This window comes from Ctenopharyngodon idella, chromosome 7, assembly GCF_019924925.1.
Source record: "Ctenopharyngodon idella isolate HZGC_01 chromosome 7, HZGC01, whole genome shotgun sequence".
Classification (NCBI taxonomy): domain Eukaryota; kingdom Metazoa; phylum Chordata; class Actinopteri; order Cypriniformes; family Xenocyprididae; genus Ctenopharyngodon; species Ctenopharyngodon idella.
The window spans coordinates 26371818-26389367 of record NC_067226.1 but is presented as its reverse complement, the minus strand read 5'-3'; the positions used below and the strand labels follow the sequence as shown (position 1 = coordinate 26389367).

The 17550-nt window shown below is 34.9% G+C and overlaps 1 protein-coding gene and 1 long non-coding RNA gene across 3 annotated transcripts; one reads left to right on the top strand and one right to left on the bottom strand.

Annotated features, from left to right (window-relative positions):
• The first annotated feature begins 8375 nt into the window (after positions 1 to 8375).
• Positions 8376 to 13881, top strand: LOC127515219 (uncharacterized). Its single transcript, XR_007930790.1, has 4 exons — positions 8376 to 9801; positions 10124 to 13313; positions 13398 to 13535; positions 13734 to 13881. It is a non-coding gene; the product is annotated as an uncharacterized LOC127515219 (long non-coding RNA).
• Positions 10443 to 16095, bottom strand: LOC127515216 (uncharacterized). Of its 2 annotated transcripts, none has more exons than XM_051898632.1 (6): positions 15945 to 16095; positions 15480 to 15830; positions 15289 to 15363; positions 14623 to 14748; positions 10609 to 10716; positions 10443 to 10466 (listed from the first exon to the last, which is right to left on the bottom strand). In XM_051898632.1, exons 1-5 carry the CDS (start codon positions 15976 to 15978, stop codon positions 10643 to 10645), a joined length of 660 nt encoding a protein of 219 aa, XP_051754592.1. In that variant the 5' UTR covers positions 15979 to 16095; the 3' UTR covers positions 10443 to 10466; positions 10609 to 10642. The 2 variants fall into 2 exon arrangements, with proteins under 2 accessions (XP_051754592.1, XP_051754591.1); XM_051898631.1 differs by lacking the exons at positions 10443 to 10466; positions 10609 to 10716 and adding exons at positions 13699 to 14269; positions 14418 to 14449.
• Positions 16096 to 17550: the final 1455 nt, after the last annotated feature.

The following is a 17550-nucleotide window of genomic DNA, read 5'->3' as shown; positions in this document are numbered from 1 at the left end:
GCAGTGTTTTGAAATTGCCCATCACTACATATTGTTGAAAAGTCATTATTTTGTTTGTTTTTTTGGTGCATAAAAAGTGTCGCTTGTCGCTTCGTAACATTAAAGTTGAACCACTGTACTCACATGAACTGTTTTAAATATGTTTTTAGTAGCTTTCTGGGCACTGAAAGTGTTAATTATCTTGCTGGCAATGCAGGCCTCACTGAGCCATTGGATTTCATCAAAAATATCTTAATTTGTGTTCCGAAGATGAATAAAGGTCTTACGGGTGTGGAACGACATGAGGGTGAGTAATTAATGACATAATTCTCATTTTTGGGTGAACTATGTATAAAGTACATTATTAAATAGTATAAACCACCATCAATGTTTCATGTTGATTTTTATTTGAGTGGCACAGCTTACCCACACTCACCCATAGCTGTATGTAAAAGTATAAAGCTTTCAACTCACCTGGACTGTAGATTGGACCGCGCCAACACCTTAAAATTGATCATAATTAGATATTAGAACAGTCGTTGTACATCAAGTCATTTTGGCTATATATATTATATTTAAAGAATTTAATACTTTTATTCAGCAAGGATGTATTAAATTAATCAAAAGTGACAGTAGACATTTATAATGTTACAACATTTTTATATTTTAAATAAATGCTGTTCTTTTGAACTATTTATAAAGTATCCTCGGGGAAAAAATGCATCACTGTTTCCATAAAAATAATAAGCAGCAAATCAGCACATTATAATGATTTCTGAAGGATCATGTGACACTGACGACTGAAGTAATGATGCTAAAAATTTAGCTTTGCATCACAGGAATAAATTATATTTTAAAATATATTAAAATAGTAAACATTCAAATAATATTTCACATTAGTACTGTTTTTAATGCCTGGGTGTGCACAAGAGACTTCTTTCAAAAACATAAAAAAAAATTATATCAACCCAAACATTTGAATGGTAGTGTATTTGTTTTGTTTTGTTTTGTTTTTTAGACATAATGTAATTTTGAAATGTGAGTTGAATAAAAAGGGTCTTACCTCTGTGTGCAGCTCTTCTCCATGACAGCACCATTATTATATTCACTATCACTGATATCACTAATACAGCGGAGAGCAGTGCGATGATATAGACCATTGTTTTCGGAGAAAAAACTGGGGGCAAAAAAGGTTTACGAAATAAGATGTAATTTTATCATCTAAATCTGAACAGTCCAAATAGAATAAAATAACTTTTTTCTATTATTAAATTCTCTGAAAACTAAGTACTGATATAAGAATTCTATTGCCAAATGAAAAGGATATTTCAGACATAGTAGATACCATACAGTATGTGAGCAATACAGAAAGTTTTACCATCAGCTGTCAGTTTAGTTCCATTTCCAATGATTAGCTTTCCACATGTGACCACACTGCAAAAGTAAGTTTCATCACTGCCGAGGCTTTTGGGTACTTTGTGCACGCAGTTCTGTACAGTCGATCCAGACACAGAGATCATCTCACACTGATCTTTTCTGTCTCCATCAGTGTAAATGAATCCTGAATGAGACTCTCTTGGTTCGTATTTAAGCCAGTACACGCTTTGCCCTCCTGAGCAAGTCTCACCAAAGATTGAGCAATGAAGAGTCACAGAGTCTCCTACATGATGTGAGTCTAAAACAGGCTGCTGGATGACTTCAATTGGCTTTGCATCTAAAATGAAAAATAATATTCTTTAGTTTTGGTAGTAATAATAATAAAACAAATATTTAGAATTTCAAAATATAACTTCTCCATTTCCAGGTTTCCACTCACCATTAACTGTTAGATAAGATCCCCCTCCAAAGTACAACGTCTCATATAACAGCACACCACAATGGTAATAAGCGGCATCTCTGGATGTAATCTTGGTGAAAATTAATGCAGATTTCTTGACATCAACTTTGACTTCAAACCGTGATTCATTAACAAATTCTCCTTGAAGTTTTATCTCCTTGTAATATGTGGAAGCTATAGTATTTAACTTTTGTCCTGGGATTTGTTTAAGCCAAACCCAAGTCACAACCAGATCAGCAGTGGTGTAGCATTCCAGGATGACCGAACCACCGGCTGGTGCTGTGACTGAAACGTTTAACTGGAAAACACTGGGTGTCATAGATACACCTGAAATAAACCAAGAGAAGTCCTGATGAGTTTGTATGGATGGTAGTTTGTATAGATAGATAGATAAATTAAAAAAAAGATGAAAGAAGCACATTTGTGACACTGATCATGTGAACTCTTTTGTAGAGACGCTCAGATGTTCTTCTACCGAAGCACAAAATGCTCTATGAATCATTCTCAAATCATACTACAAAAAGGTAATCGGCTTGAGTGCTGCTATCATTAAAGCAAAAGATGGACCAAATACTGAGAGTCTGAAATTCACATGTAATTGTCAACTGAAATTTCAAACTCAAATAGTTTAAAAGTTAACTCAGAAGTTATTCTGATAATATACATTTGCAAGAAAAAGTATGTGAACCACTTGCAGAATCTGTGAAAATGTGTAAAATTTTAACAAAATAAGAGAGATCATACAAAATTATTTATTTTTTATTTAGTACTGTCCTGAGTAAGATATTTTACATAAAAGATGTTTACATATAATCCATAAGACAAAAAAATAGCTGTATTTATTAAAATGACCCAGTTCAAAAGTTTGTGAACCATTGATTCTTAATACTGTGTGTGGTTACCTGGATGATCTACGACTGTACGACTTTATTCTGAGCAGTTAAACTGAGCTCTGTTCTTCATAAAAAATCTCCAGGTCCCAAAGATTCTTCAGTTTTCCACCATCTTTTGCATATTTGAACCCTTTACAACAGTGACTGAATGATTTTGAGATCCATCTTTTCACATGGAGGACAACTGAGGGACTCAAACACAACTATTAAAAAAGGTTCAAACATTCACTGATGCTCAGAAGGAAACACGACGCATTAAGAGTCGGGGGGTGAAAACTTTTGAACAGGATGAAGAGGTCCAAATTTTTCTTACTTTGCTTGAATGTCATTTTTTTTTCATTTAGTACTGCCCTTCGGAAGCAACAGAAGATACTTTCATGTTTCCCGGAAGACAAATTAAATACAATTTACCTTGATCTTCAAATTCCAAATGTTTTCACCCCCCATCTATTATTTTTTAAAAGTTGTGTTTGAGTCCCTCAGTTGTCCTCAGTGTGAAAAGACGGATCTCAAAATCATTCAGTCACTGCCGTAAAGGGTTCAAATATGCAAAAAATGCTGGAAAACTGAAGAATCTGCAGGACCTGGAGAATTTTTCTGAAGAACAGAGCTCAGTTTAACTGCTCAGGACAAACAAGGGACTCATGAACAACCATCACAAAACAAAAAAAACAGTCGTAGATCATCCAGGTAACCACACACAGTATTAAGAATCAGTGGTTCACATACTTATGAATGGGGTTATTTTAATAAATTCAGCTATTGTTTTTGTCTTGTGGATTATATGTAAACATCTTTCATGTAAAATATCTTACTCAGAACAGTACTAAATAAAAAATAACATGCATTTTGTATTATCTCCCTTATTTTGTTAAAATTATTAACATTTTCACAGATTCTGCAAGTGGTTCACATGCTTTTTCTTGCAACTGTAATATACACTAACGAAGGCGAAGAGCCGAAATGTTTGTTATCTCCTGTGTGTTATGAATAAATGTGTTTTAGAGTGTTTTAGACCTTTTTTGGATTTTAATTTGATAATATAATGTGTAATAAAAAACTACAAAAATCCTAAATAAATAAATGATAAATCACTTACATGATATGCAAGACATAAGAACGTATGCACGCAGAGAAAACCTCTTGATAGCTGGCATGTGAACAGTCTCCATCCTGAGAACAAAATGAGAATATGGCATATAAACTGACAAACTTCAGTATATCATGTATGCAAATTGTCCAAACTTCGTAACAAGTTCTCATTGGCTGAGTGAAGTTATAATCATTTATACCCTCTCTGTCTTGCAGTTGACACCCCTTGTCCTCATTAACATTTTCATGAGAATGAACAAGTCTTTGACCTAGTGGACTTCCTGCAATTTAGAACAAACACCAGGCCTCAAAAGACAGATTAATCCAATTTCCTTTTCAAACCAGTTAAGAAATGTAATCTGAATATAAAACATTTAATTGTCCATTCTTCATTTGTATCATCAGTGTATTTAACTTTCCTGTCAAAAATTATATTAAACAACAGCTTTGTGAGGCTCTATGACACCACATTGCTATTTGAAACAGTATTAACAGTTGAATTCTGTGAATGTTGTGGATATGCAACAAAAACATGTTAAAAATATAAAAAAAACAGAGACTTTATCAAAAGGTCAAAGGTCAGCAAACAGTTCTGTGTCTGTTTTTTCCATTTTAACAGATGTGCAGTAAAATGCAGTATAGTGTACATGACTTCTGTCATTTAGAGAGTGTGTATGTAGATCACTTTAGTTTATACAGTAAGTTGTCTAGGGGGTCTGTGGAAGCTTTTGTGGTTGAATGAGTGGGCCACAGGTTGTTAACGGCTTGAAACCTCTGTTCTAGACAGATTTTTTTTTAGATATGTCTAAATGTTTTTTTGTTTTTGTTTTTTGTCCACACAGTCAGTGGGCACCGATATTGTTTGGTTACCAACATTCTTCAATATATATTCTGTGCATTTCATAGAAGAAAGTCACACAGGTTTGGAACAGAGGTGCCGCACACATCCTGTGGTGCGTTTCCCATACAAAGACGAAACTCGCTGCTTCACTATAGTACGATGCATCATTGAGCAAATCAATTAGCTAGTCACGACTGTTTCCCAAAACCATATTGTCGCAAAACAGGTCGTTCAGCCATGTTGGTTAATGATGTCACGCAGGTGATGGAGTAATAACTTCTTTATATGAATCCGTTTGAGATCGAATTAATGCTAGATTTTTGCTATAAATTACAGACATGGCATCTGAGGACTACTTCTCATTTTTCTCAGTTATTTTACTTTATTTCCAGATTAAATCATAGGCTCGTTCTTACGTACTAGAGCACGTAAGCACATGCGCACTCTTCAAAAACGTTGATTAAAATCTCTTGACAAACTAAAATATGTAAATGACATTTTGAAATAAAAGATATACATTGTACTTAATGTCAGCTTGCTTATTTTGCTCAAGATAACGATTTACTAAGTCCACGTGTCATAAAAACAAGAAACTATGCTTCTAACCACAGCTCGAGAGCTGTCGTTCCAACCACACACGTTTGCAATGCAGTTTGTGAATGTTCTTTGAACTATGGTTTCGGGAAACACCAAATCGTTGAACCATGTTAGTAACGACTGAACTTGCTATGTTAGTTAGCTAACGATGCTTTTGGGAAATGCACCCCTGAACAGTGAAGCCAAAGCATTTCGATCGCCCCCAGGTGGCTGGATGCAGTATAGATCATAAACCCTGCCCTCTCCATGTAAACAAATGGGACATGAGCCAAACTAAACAATCATATTACACTTCAAATCATTTTTTTTCCAAAGATGGCTTCTGTCATTTTAGGCAGTTTTTATCACGCTGATGTAAGTTCAAATGTTTGTTTGTTTTTTAAATAAGTTTGGTTTTAGTTAGTTTGTTGATGCTATAAAATGGGGGTGTGACATCTTGATTGACAGCTGTGACTGACAGCTTCTCTGAGTGATGTAGTCATGGAGGCACCAACGGGCTTTATTCAGGATATGACTATGTGGTTAGTAGTTATATTTACCTTATTTTAACAGTCCTTCAGTTGTACTACAATCAGCAGACATCAAAATTGGAGCAGCTACTTAAAAAAAAGTTCAGGGGCCTGTACTTGAGATTGATTCTGTCGGAGTATGGGCGGGACCTTGAAACCGTGGCTCCACTTCATGCTCACTACTGCAAAGACTCGGGCTCCGAACAATGTAATTAGCACAAGATGTCAGTGCCATCTTGGGGCATTGGTGGCTTCACTTTTCAACAATGTAAGAGAGTGAAGGTGCGTCATCCATCTTTTTTTACAGTCTATGTTTGGAACAACATGCAGGCAAATAAATTATGACAGATTTTTTTTTTTTTTTGGTGAACTATCCCTTTAAGTACCTAAAACCAGTGTTAAAGGTTACAAGTAATACAAGTTGCATAATCAGATTACTTTTTTTAACTAGTAAGATAATGTGTTACTTTTAAACAAGCTATCTGTGTTACTTTTTCAAATGAGTAACCCGAGTTACTTTGATCTCCCATCCCACACCTCTCCTGTCCTCACGTTGAGAGAAATTGGGAGTAAGGTGCAGAGGTGTTGTGTGCGCTATGTAAACATGATGTTAAATAATACAAATATACTCTGGCATGATTTCACAGACAGGGCTTTTATTAAACAAGGATTAGGCCCCAGCATTCATTTTTGACATCATAAAAACAAACCTCACAACAAATATTTTAGAACCATAATGAAATGTAAGCAATAAGTCAGTCATTTACTGAGAGTGGTACTATTAAAAGCTTTTGCAGCTTGTTTTGCCCAAAGTGCATATCTCAACAGTTTTCTCCTACACCAGTGTGGGTGCAGTTATCTTAAAAGGTCACTGGTGGCACAAGCACAAACACATGAAAGAAATCAGGTCAGCACGACACATCCTGAAACAGACACAAGTGAGGGTCTGCTATTGCTTTTGTGCAAAGACCACAACAGTAGACCAATGCAAGCTAATCAACACTTTGCAACTGACCGCAAAGAGCATATACTTTGGCCATTTTGAAAGAGAGAAAGTAATGTGGGTTGGTTATCTCACATCAAATCACTTACAATATAAACATAAATGTGTGTGTGTGTGTGTGTGTGTGTGTGTGTGTGTGTGTGTGTGTGTGTGTGTGTGTGTGTGTGTAGACCTTGTGGGGATATTTTTTGGTTACCATGAGGAAAACAGCTTTTTTTTTTTTTAATGTAAAAATGCAGAAAGTTTTCTGTGATTGGGTAGGTTTAGGGTTAGAAGATAGTTTGTACAGTGTAAAAACATTTTGACTATGTAAAGACCCATAAAGCATGGAAACCCAGAAACCCAGCTTGTGTGTGTGTGTAAATTTCAAATTTTCAAATAGTCTACATATGAAAGTACTACATACAGTTGCAAGAAAAAGTATGGGAACCACTTGCAGAATCTGTGAAAATGTGCAAAATTTTAACAAAATAAGAGAGATCATACAAAATGCATGTTATTTTTTATTTAGTACTGTCCTGAGTAAGATATTTTATATAAAAGATGTTTACATATAATCCGTAAGACAACAAAAATAGCTGCATTTATTAAAATGACCCAGTTCAAAAGTTTGTGATTGATTCTTAATACTGTGTGTGGTTACCTGGATGATCTACGACTGTTTTTTTTGTTGTGTGATGGTTGTTCATGAGTCCCTTGTTTATTCTGAACAGTTAAACTGAGCTCTGTTCTTCAGAAAAAATCTCCAGGTCCCAAAAATTCTTCAGTTTTCCACCATCTTTTGCATATTTGAACCCTTTACAACAGTGACTGAATGATTTTGAGATCCATCTTTTCACATGGAGGACAACTGAGAGACTCAAACACAACTATTAAAAAAGGTTCAAACATTCACTGATGCTCCAGAAGGAAACATGATGCATTAAGAGTCGGGGGGTGAAAACTTTTGAACAGGATGAAGAGGTCCAAATTTTTCTTATTTCTCTTGAATGTCATTATTTTTCATTTAGTACTGCCCTTCGGAAGCAACAGAAAATACTTGCATGTTTCCCGGAAGACAAATTAAATACAATTTACCTTGATCTTCAAATTCCAAATGTTTTCACCCCCCGTCTATTAATGCATCATGTTTTTTTCTGGAGCATCAGTGAATGTTTGAACCTTTTTTAATAGTTGTGTTTGAGTCCCTCAGTTGTCCTCAGTGTGAAAAGACGGATTTCAAAATCATTCAGTCACTGTTGTAAAGGGTTCAAATATGCAAAAGATGGTGGAAAACTGAAGAATCTGCAGGACCTGGCTGCATGAACAACCATCACAAAACAAAAAAACAGTCATAGATCATCCAGGTAACCACACACAGTATTAAGAATCAGTGGTTCACATACTTATGAATGTCACATACCTTAATAAATTCAGATTTTTTTTTTGTCTTATGGATTATATGTAAACATCTCTTATGTAAATTATCTTACTCAGGACAGTACTAAAAAAATAACATGCATTTTGTATGATCTCCCTTATTTTGTTAAAATTATTAACATTTTCACAGATTCTGCAAGTGGTTCACATTCTTTTTCTTGCAACTGTACCATTTTCCATTTTTTAGGAAAAAAAAATTAAACATGGCTTTTTACCCTGGCATTGCTTTTAAACTACATAGCAAATGGTTTGTAATGTTTAAAAATATCTGAGTTTTACTTTTTGTACTTATAATTCCAATGCAACTGTTTTTTGTTTTTCATTTATTATTCTGAAAATAAAATTAAGATAACAACCCCTTACAGGCCTAAGTCTTATAACAGAAGGTACAACACTTATAGGACAAGAGCAGCCAAACACAGCCTTGAAAGAGGAAGAGCCTGACCACTCAAAATGGCAACATTAAATATGGCTGCTACAGAAAAGCAAGTCAATTACACAACTACACAATTACCATCTTGAGCACAGTTGAGGGTGCAAGCCTTTCAAAGTATACTCCTTTGGCTGTGAGCATGGACAGACACGTTTGCCGTTTCTAGTGAACTTTGTTTTCAAGTGCTCAAGTCACTCGCACATGCGCTGTTGTACGCACACCTTCCCCACAGTATATGGTGTGTAAACACCGTTAATTTACACAACATTGTTGTGTACATCAGACATTAGCTTATGTACCAGTGGATAATAAGTGACACATGGTTGGTATACCAGGAACAAGACAATAGTGTAAATGTGGATCACTCTCTGCTCAAGCAGCTGAACCAGCTCTACTGGTTGTGAAAGATGACACAGCCTTCACAGAGGAGAAGATGATGAGGGCTGATAAACGTCTGATGGAAATGATTACTAGCAGTACAATTCTCAATACAAACTATTGTAGACGTTTGAAAGAAATAAAATCAAATTGCTTTGTAATAAGTGAAGATGATAATGCTTTTTTGGAGTTGTTTAATCATCCTCTGCTAAGACATTTAAAATGTTTTTATTTTCGAATGTTTTTGATTTCATCCAAGTCTATGCACCTGTGTGAATTTTGGTTGTTGTGTTTCTGCTCGTCTCTTCTCTTTTTTCTGTTCTTGTTGTTTCTCTCACTAACCAGCACAAGTGGTTGAAACAATGGATGGATGATCGGATTATCTAATTAATGACAAGTTAAGTTACTATAAGTTGCAATGACTTAAAACATAAAGAAATATCCTGATATTTCTCTAGAATGCTTTATGTCATTTTCCAACTAACTTCATGCTGAGAAGACAATCAGTACACTTACAATTTGGAGGCTTGAGAAAAAAAAAAGTGTTTGTGTTTGCCTATTACTGGTTTGTCCAGTTCCCTTGAAACATGTTGATGAAAGCAGTGATAGTCCAAACATGCATCAGTTTTAGTTTCTCTCTCACGGTGGTTGGAACTTTTATAATGAAAAAATCCATTTTACAATGAAATCCAACCATTTTCGGGAATTTTTTTTAGAAATCTGCAATAAAGACACTAAAAACGACTGAGAGCAGAATTGATCACTGCGAAGGATTAATTATTATTTCAAGCAAGATATTTGGCTTTTACAATGGCAGACGGTAAGAGACAGCAAATTAATTTTTTAAGAAAAATCATGGGATGGGGTGATTCTTCTTTCTATTCTTCTTCTTTCTAGTATTATTATGTTTAGGAGTAGTATTTGTGGAAAATATGGTTTTAATTATATTTTTGTGATCAAACACTAAACAAAATTCATAAAAATTAATGAAAAGTATAAATACAATGCTTTCTAGATAATTAGTGTGTATGTGTATATATATATATATATATATATATATATATATATAAATTATATATATTTTCAATTTATACATATCAAAGTCAATACTTTGTCATTCTCTTCCTGCTTTTGTTTTACAGAACTGCGATTAGTGTTATTAGGAGGATATCAGAGTGGTAAGAGTAATGTGGCACACTCCTTTTTAAATGTTAAATGTGAATCTGACCAAACAACCACACAGTGTGTGAAGATGGAAGGAAACATACATGGCAGGAAAATCATTCTTGTGGACACCCCAGGCTGGTGGAAGTGTTATCAGTTATGTGACACCCCACAGCGTCTGAAAGCAGAGCTTGTTAAGAGCACCAATATCTGTCCACCGGGACCTCATGTTTTCCTCCTGGTGATAGAGGCTGATTTTGCTTTCTCAGAGAAGCACAGGAAAGTAGCCGAGGGTCACGTGCAGTTCATTGGTGATGACATCTGGAATCAAACCATAATAGTCTTCACAAAACTCAAACATTTGGGTGACAAAACTATAGAGCAATATGTAGAACGTGAAGGGGAAAACTTGAACAAGCTTACTCAAAAATGTGGAAACAGATATGTTGGCTTTGACACTGACCTTGATACAGATGGCTCCCAGGCGAAGGAATTATTTAGGCAGATAGAGAAACTTGTTGCTGAAAACAATGGCTGCTTTTTTCAAGTTGATGCAAGAAGGCTGATGGATCTGGAGATTACAATGAAAAATGTGGAAGAGAAAGCAGCTGCAAGAGAACACCAAGTTTTGGAGAAGAGAAGAAAACTGAAAGAAATTAAAAGTGCAGGTCAGTGTCGAATTTTAGGTTGGTCAAGTTTGGCTGTAACGATTCCTCGATTAAATTCGAATAATTTAATTTTTAAAGAGGTGGTTCAGTGTTTTTATTCTAGGCTTAATTGTGTTTATGGGGCACAGTTTAACATGCCTTAATGCTTCGTTTTTTAAAAAAAACTGTATTTTTCATATATTTTACCTTTATTCTAAACCGCTGTTTCCATTGTCATTTGAACGGCTGGTTTGACTTCCCAATTCTATGACACCACTCCCTCGGAAATACGCAATGGGCTCAGATTGGTTAGCTGGCCCAGTGTATTGTGATTCACTGAAGCGTCCGGAAACACCACGGCCCTTACCATTAGTTGTTACATGTGCTTCGGTTTAAATGTAAATAATGGCGTCTATTCAGTTGTTAAGTCTGACGTCAAGCGGCAGCGCTTCCGGGTCCAAACGTTCTCTCATACCACAAGAAAACAACAAACGGTGCTAATATACACAAACGATGTGGTGTAATACTACCAAAAAATTATAATCATAACCTTTATCTCCATACCAAAATCCCAGATGGCCAGACAGTGATTCATCTTTTATAAATGTTAAAATATTAATGTCTGTGATGCTGTGAGCACGGAGACGGTTTTGTAGACTTCAAGTATTTTAAATGTTTAACTTTTTAAAATGTTAAATGTTTAATATGAATAAATAGCGTTCATAAACGGCCATCGAGATGGCATTCTCAAGTGAAACGAATCGAGGCTTGGACCCGGAAACGGCGTTCCTTACGTCACGACTTAACAAGCGGATATTGCCGTATCAAATTGAGCCGATAGCAGTATTGATGAAGAGGGTCAAGCAGAACCTCAGCAAGCACGGTTTTTAAAGGACGTTTATGAATGGTAAGTATTTCCTTTTGTACTTGTGTCAAAGTGTTTAGATATGCTGTCACTTGTAAATGTTACTGCTGTTTGTTAGCTTTCAATATACGGTTTTATCCTGATTAAAGCTTTACTGTAGCTGAATACATGAATGAGTAGTGGCATTTTTGTAAAGGTATCATTTAATTTATAGCATGAACAACTGTTTGTCTATGAACATAGAAGTTTGTTGGCGTTTGTTGGAAAAGTATACAATAGAATTTAGCTAACTGAAGCAAAAGAGCGTTGGTCTTTGTTTACGTCCTTGGTGCAACCAAAAAATAGCAACATAATACATTTAAAAGACATGTACAAACAATAAAACATACTTACATTGTTTCAATTTGCCCGTGTCGAGTAACCGGTAAAATGCCGAAAGTGGCGCTTTCCATGGGCAAGAATCCATGAAACGCATAGACTTGGTCGGCATTACTGGGAATGCCCACAAAAACGTCATATCCGTTTATGCCGTGGGGGAAAGCAAACCATTCGGTTGTAGCATTTCTGTCGTAAAGCAATGGCCAAATATTAAAGATTAATTGGACATTTGAAATAAATGTTGTAAGCCAATATTATACAAGGATTAGATCGCGTTGTAAAGTGTAAAAACAATCGTCAGGCCACTGGCGCCCTCTGCAAGCATGTGTTATAATACATAAAGAAGATCTGTCTCTTCTATTTTAATATTTTATTTATAATATATTAATATCATATAAATATAACTAAAATATTTCATTACAATATTATAAAATAATATTTCATTTATAATTATAAATATTTATTAATTCTATATATTTTATATATATATTACAAAAAAAATTTCAACAGATGCAGGGCATGATGCTACACCTCTGAATATTGTGCTGCTGGGCTGGGTCCTGTCAGGCAAGACATTAGCTGGCAGTGTCATCTTGGGCGCTGACATTTCATTTGACAAGACTGCGAAGTGTGTCCGAACATGTGGAGAAGTGAATGGACGACAGATCACTGTGGTGGACACACCAAGCTGGTGGAAATTCCTTCCGCATCAACTGAACGCAGATTCAGTGAAAACTGAGATCTTGAAGGCAATGGATTCTTCTCCCCACGCATTCCTCTTGGTTATACCAGCAGACACATCGTTCTTAGAAGAGCAGTTGGAAGTCATATTAGAAAACATGAGACCACTTGGAGAAAAGGTCTGGAGGCAAACCATGGTGCTCTTCACATGGGGAGGATCATTGGGAAACAAACCAATTGAGTACCACATTGAAAGTGAAGGGGACGCCCTTGTGAGACTTGTTGAGATGTGCGGGAACAGATATCATGTGTTTGAGAGCATGAGAGAGGATCGCACCCAAGTAAATCAGTTACTGGAGAAGATTGAGGAAATGATAATGGAAAGTGCTCTGCTAAAAAGCAATGATGAACATCAGGGAAAGAAAAAGAAGTTTCAAGAAAGAGAAACCCTATCCGAGTGGCTTCCAGTTAAGGATGTAAAAAAATTACTTGATGAAGAATGGGAGAGGAGTGACGCTATGACGAAAGAGATGTTGAAAACAATTAGCCAACAAAGAGCTGTCAAACGAGGACAGAGCATACAGTTACCTCCTAATTGTATGTTTAGTTTTTTTGCAATAACTTTATTTTGGTCTGTGGCTTGAGCTCATTTTAATTGCCTTATTATGCTTTTGTTTGCAGTCAGTGGAGAAGCAATAAATACAGAACTATTTATCAACAAACACCAGCTAAAAGATGCACTTGAGAGAGAATGGAATCGTCGGGAAGCAGTAGACAGCTTTAGGATCCTATATAAACTAAAATGCTTGGATGACAATGGTAAGTTATATGATTCACTAATTTTGAAAACTTTCAAAATTTGAATTTCATATAGGCATTGCTGAGTGGCTGATAGCTAAAGTTCTGTGCTGCCAATAAACAAATTGCAAATTCAACTTCCAAGTCACGTACTTAAGTTTCTTTTGAAAAACTGTCAAAAATGTCAGATAACCAAAGTTTTGTTTTATTTCCTTATAGCAGACATGTCCTCATGTGTCGATGACAAGGACATACAGATGTCTTTGGCTAAAGTGCACGACTGGTATCAGAGGCATCATTCATCAGACTATGCAAGTGTTTCCAGCAATGAGGAACATGACAAGACTCAACAGGATGGAGATTAATCTTTACGCTTCTAAGACAGTCTGCTGCATTTTATTATTATTATCATGCAGTTATTATTACTATAGTATGCATGTCATTTTCATACAAACAGATTCTTGTTTTTATTATCTTTCATTTCTTTGATCAATAACAGTGTATTTTTTGTAAATAGAAGATGAACTCTGTTTATATATTTACAGTAATTGATGCTTTTGAAATATCAATATCAATACAATAATAAATGTTTACAGAAAGGCAAATAATTTTGTGGAGATATTCTGTTAAATCATATGATCTGTCGGCTTGTAGTTCACTTCACTGTATTCAACCAGATGTCTGTTGTTTGATCTTCTGGCTGGAGGAGCAGAGGCAAAACTCACAGCTGCATAATTCACATCTGAATCTCTAATCTGTAAAAAAAAAAAAAAAAAAAAAAAAAAATCATAGCTTATTTGTTTTCTGCTTGAGAACCAAATCAACATTTGTAATATTTAAAGTATTAGAAGTATATATTATAGTACAGAAGAAAAAAAAAGAAGAAGAAGAAAAGAAAATTACCTCACATGATGGAGATGTTAGATTTGTAGATCCTTTAAAATGTGCAGACATTTATAGTTAAACTTTGCCATGCACATTTGTGACTGAATATTTAAAGAGTTTGCACAACATGTTTGTATATTAGACTGTATAAGACTTTTTCTGGATCAATAGCCTATCCAATTAAACTCTGCTTAACTGATGGAAAGTGTGGGTGGAATTTTACCTCTATGCCTTTTTCCCCAGCGTTTGCAGTGATCAACAAGGAGTGTGATAATTATTATCACAAAAACAACATTGGAGGATATCAAACAAAGTAGCACAGGATCCCATGCCTTTTGATTATTGTTGTCTGAAATGGAGAAAAAGAACCAAAAAAAATATTTAATAAAGCACAGCATTCTGCTCATAGTAAAGTAATTTATTGAATACTGTGAATATACATTACTAGAGATTCTTTTCCATGACTTAAAACTGTATACAGTGGCCCAAAAATTGCTTTAGATTAAAATTTTCAGACCAAGTGGGATTCATTTTAAAGAAAGATAGTGCAAGCACACTTTTCAAGCAAAACATTTCACAAAAACATTTACATTATGAATGATAAAACAAATGCCTAACTGTGAACTTGAGGAGAACTGACTTCATACATTTACTAAAAACCACCTTGTGTGATCCGTTGGTGAAAAGTAACTGGAAAATAGCCCAAAAAAGTGCAGTTAGTTCTTGTTTGCAAAAATCACTTGGTTTGATATTTTGTTGTCTAATGCAATGAAATTCATCCAATTTTAAGTGCGGCTTAAGAATACAAATACTTTTTGAGGTCACTGTTTTGAGTTACCAAGTAAGCAGGTAGTTAACTATAGGTCATAGTAATTAAATTAGGAATTACCAGTATTTTTAAAAGTGGTTCCATTCACAACTGGTCTCTCCCCACATGCCATATTGAAGTCTTTAGATTCACTTCCTTTGAAATAGCAAATAAACATGTCAAGACTCTTTTGGTTTTAAACAAGAAATGTTAATAGTTAGTTTATTCCAACACAAAATCTATAAAACAATAGCATATTGGATATATTTTACCTTTTAGCATCAGATATGCTCCAGAGATAAATTTTATTTGATTCAAGAACACTGTTCCACAATAGTATATTCCGATGTCCTCTTTGGTCATAGCTGTGATGTTCAGGTGAAAAGATCCTTCACTTGCTGAAATATTGAATCTCCCATTTTTAAATTTATCCTCAAGTTCGAATTGTTTCCAATAATTGTGTGATATTGCAATAGGCCAAGGGATCTTCCCAATGCTCTGTTTATACCAAACCATTGTGTCACCAAAACTTTCTTTCGAGAAGCATTTGATTGTAACATCATCTCCCAGCTGGAATGTTTGTAGCGAGACATTTTCACCATTGTGATTAGGTCGGACTCCAGCTAAAACAGAACAGTGAGATTTCATTTAAACACTAAATATATGCATATATGGAACTGACCAATAAATACAAATATATTTAGATAGTGGAAAGAGAAAAAAAAAAAGCTACTTACGAGCCCAAAAGATCAAAATGGCCCAAATGATCATGTTTGAAGCAATGGATGTGTGAAAATGCTCTTTAGAAGACTTGCATGTGATGTGATTGGTCACTTTCAAACCAAGACTTGAATAAGATTGGTTGAAATCAACCTTGTGTCTCTCACCCCACTCCCAAATTGAAGCAAAAGTGTTTCTGAAGATATGAGGTGATGATCAATGTCTTTGTCACTATATTCTCTGCATAGTCTGCAAAAGATAGTCATGGTATGCAAAATAATATGGTTTTGTTGAGCTAAATTGCTCTGCTCATGGCTGCAGTCAAATGTAAAGGGAGACAGATCAGCTTGTAAAGGTGTCACTATCATATCTTAGACATGCCAGCCCAAACTCTAAATTTACATTGAAATATACACAGACAAATGTGAAAGTATGTTACATATTGCAAGTCAGTGGTAAATCTCACAGAATGTTCCCAATTATGCCTACAAAAGTACTCCAAAGAGCCTTTTTAAGTCCCAACAAATGACATTAAAAAAAAAACAGTTAATTTAACTAGGCATGTTTTCATGTGTAGGCAATATTTACTGGTGGCAAACTTTTCTCCAAGAGAACAGAACTGAAATCAAGTGAGTCTAAAATTTTTGGGTATAATTTTTTTACTCCAAAAATTAAAACTAACAGAGAATATCCCATATCTGTCTGTCTGTCCATCCGTCCATCCATCCACCTATCGAGGTTATGTATTTTTGATCTCAAATGTCTCTACCTTTGAGATAAATCAAAGACTCCACACAATGCATTCAAATAGCACATATGTGAACTGTTGTTGAACACAAATCTGAGTTTTTTTTTTTTTTGTTTGTTTGTTTTGTATTGATGAAATGCTGAATTGTGTAAAAACAGTTTGTGGTTTTCTTGTTTTTCTAAAGATGGCCATCAGAAACGACCACCAACCACATCAGCACCATATATAGTAATCACAGAGAAACAGGTCACAGCAGGACGGACATACATCCTGTGTGCACATGAGAGTGAAAGTGCAAGTGCAATTCTTAAAACATGAGGTATGACTGTCTCTGAAGTGTTTCACGACCACAGTGTTAATTCATCAGAAAAGTGAGAATGCAGAAGACCATTGCATATTCAGACCTCTTCTGCACTGCAAGTGTGCATGAGTGGGTGTTTGAGACAACCACGCATTAAACGTGACAAAACTATAACCTTTGTTAAAAACAGATGACTAAATGAGACTATAAATTTAAGCTTGAATCTACAAGCTATATCTTTTTTTCACAACTTGACAATACTATGTCATTATACAAAAGAGCACACTTATAGATGAGAATCCATATATCTACAGGCACAATCAAAGTTTTTATTTAGGTCATCTGGTCAACAATAAATCCAAGCAAACCTACTCCAACTTTGACTACACTAGTGTTGAACAATATGCTTTTATACAGTACACCTACTGCTATTCAACTATTTGGAGAGTTGTTTATATATAATAATATTTACATAATATTATAAAATATTCTCTAATAATATAAAATCTAATATACAATAAAAAAATCTAATGCATATATACAGACACACAAATTATGTACATTTCTTGATGTT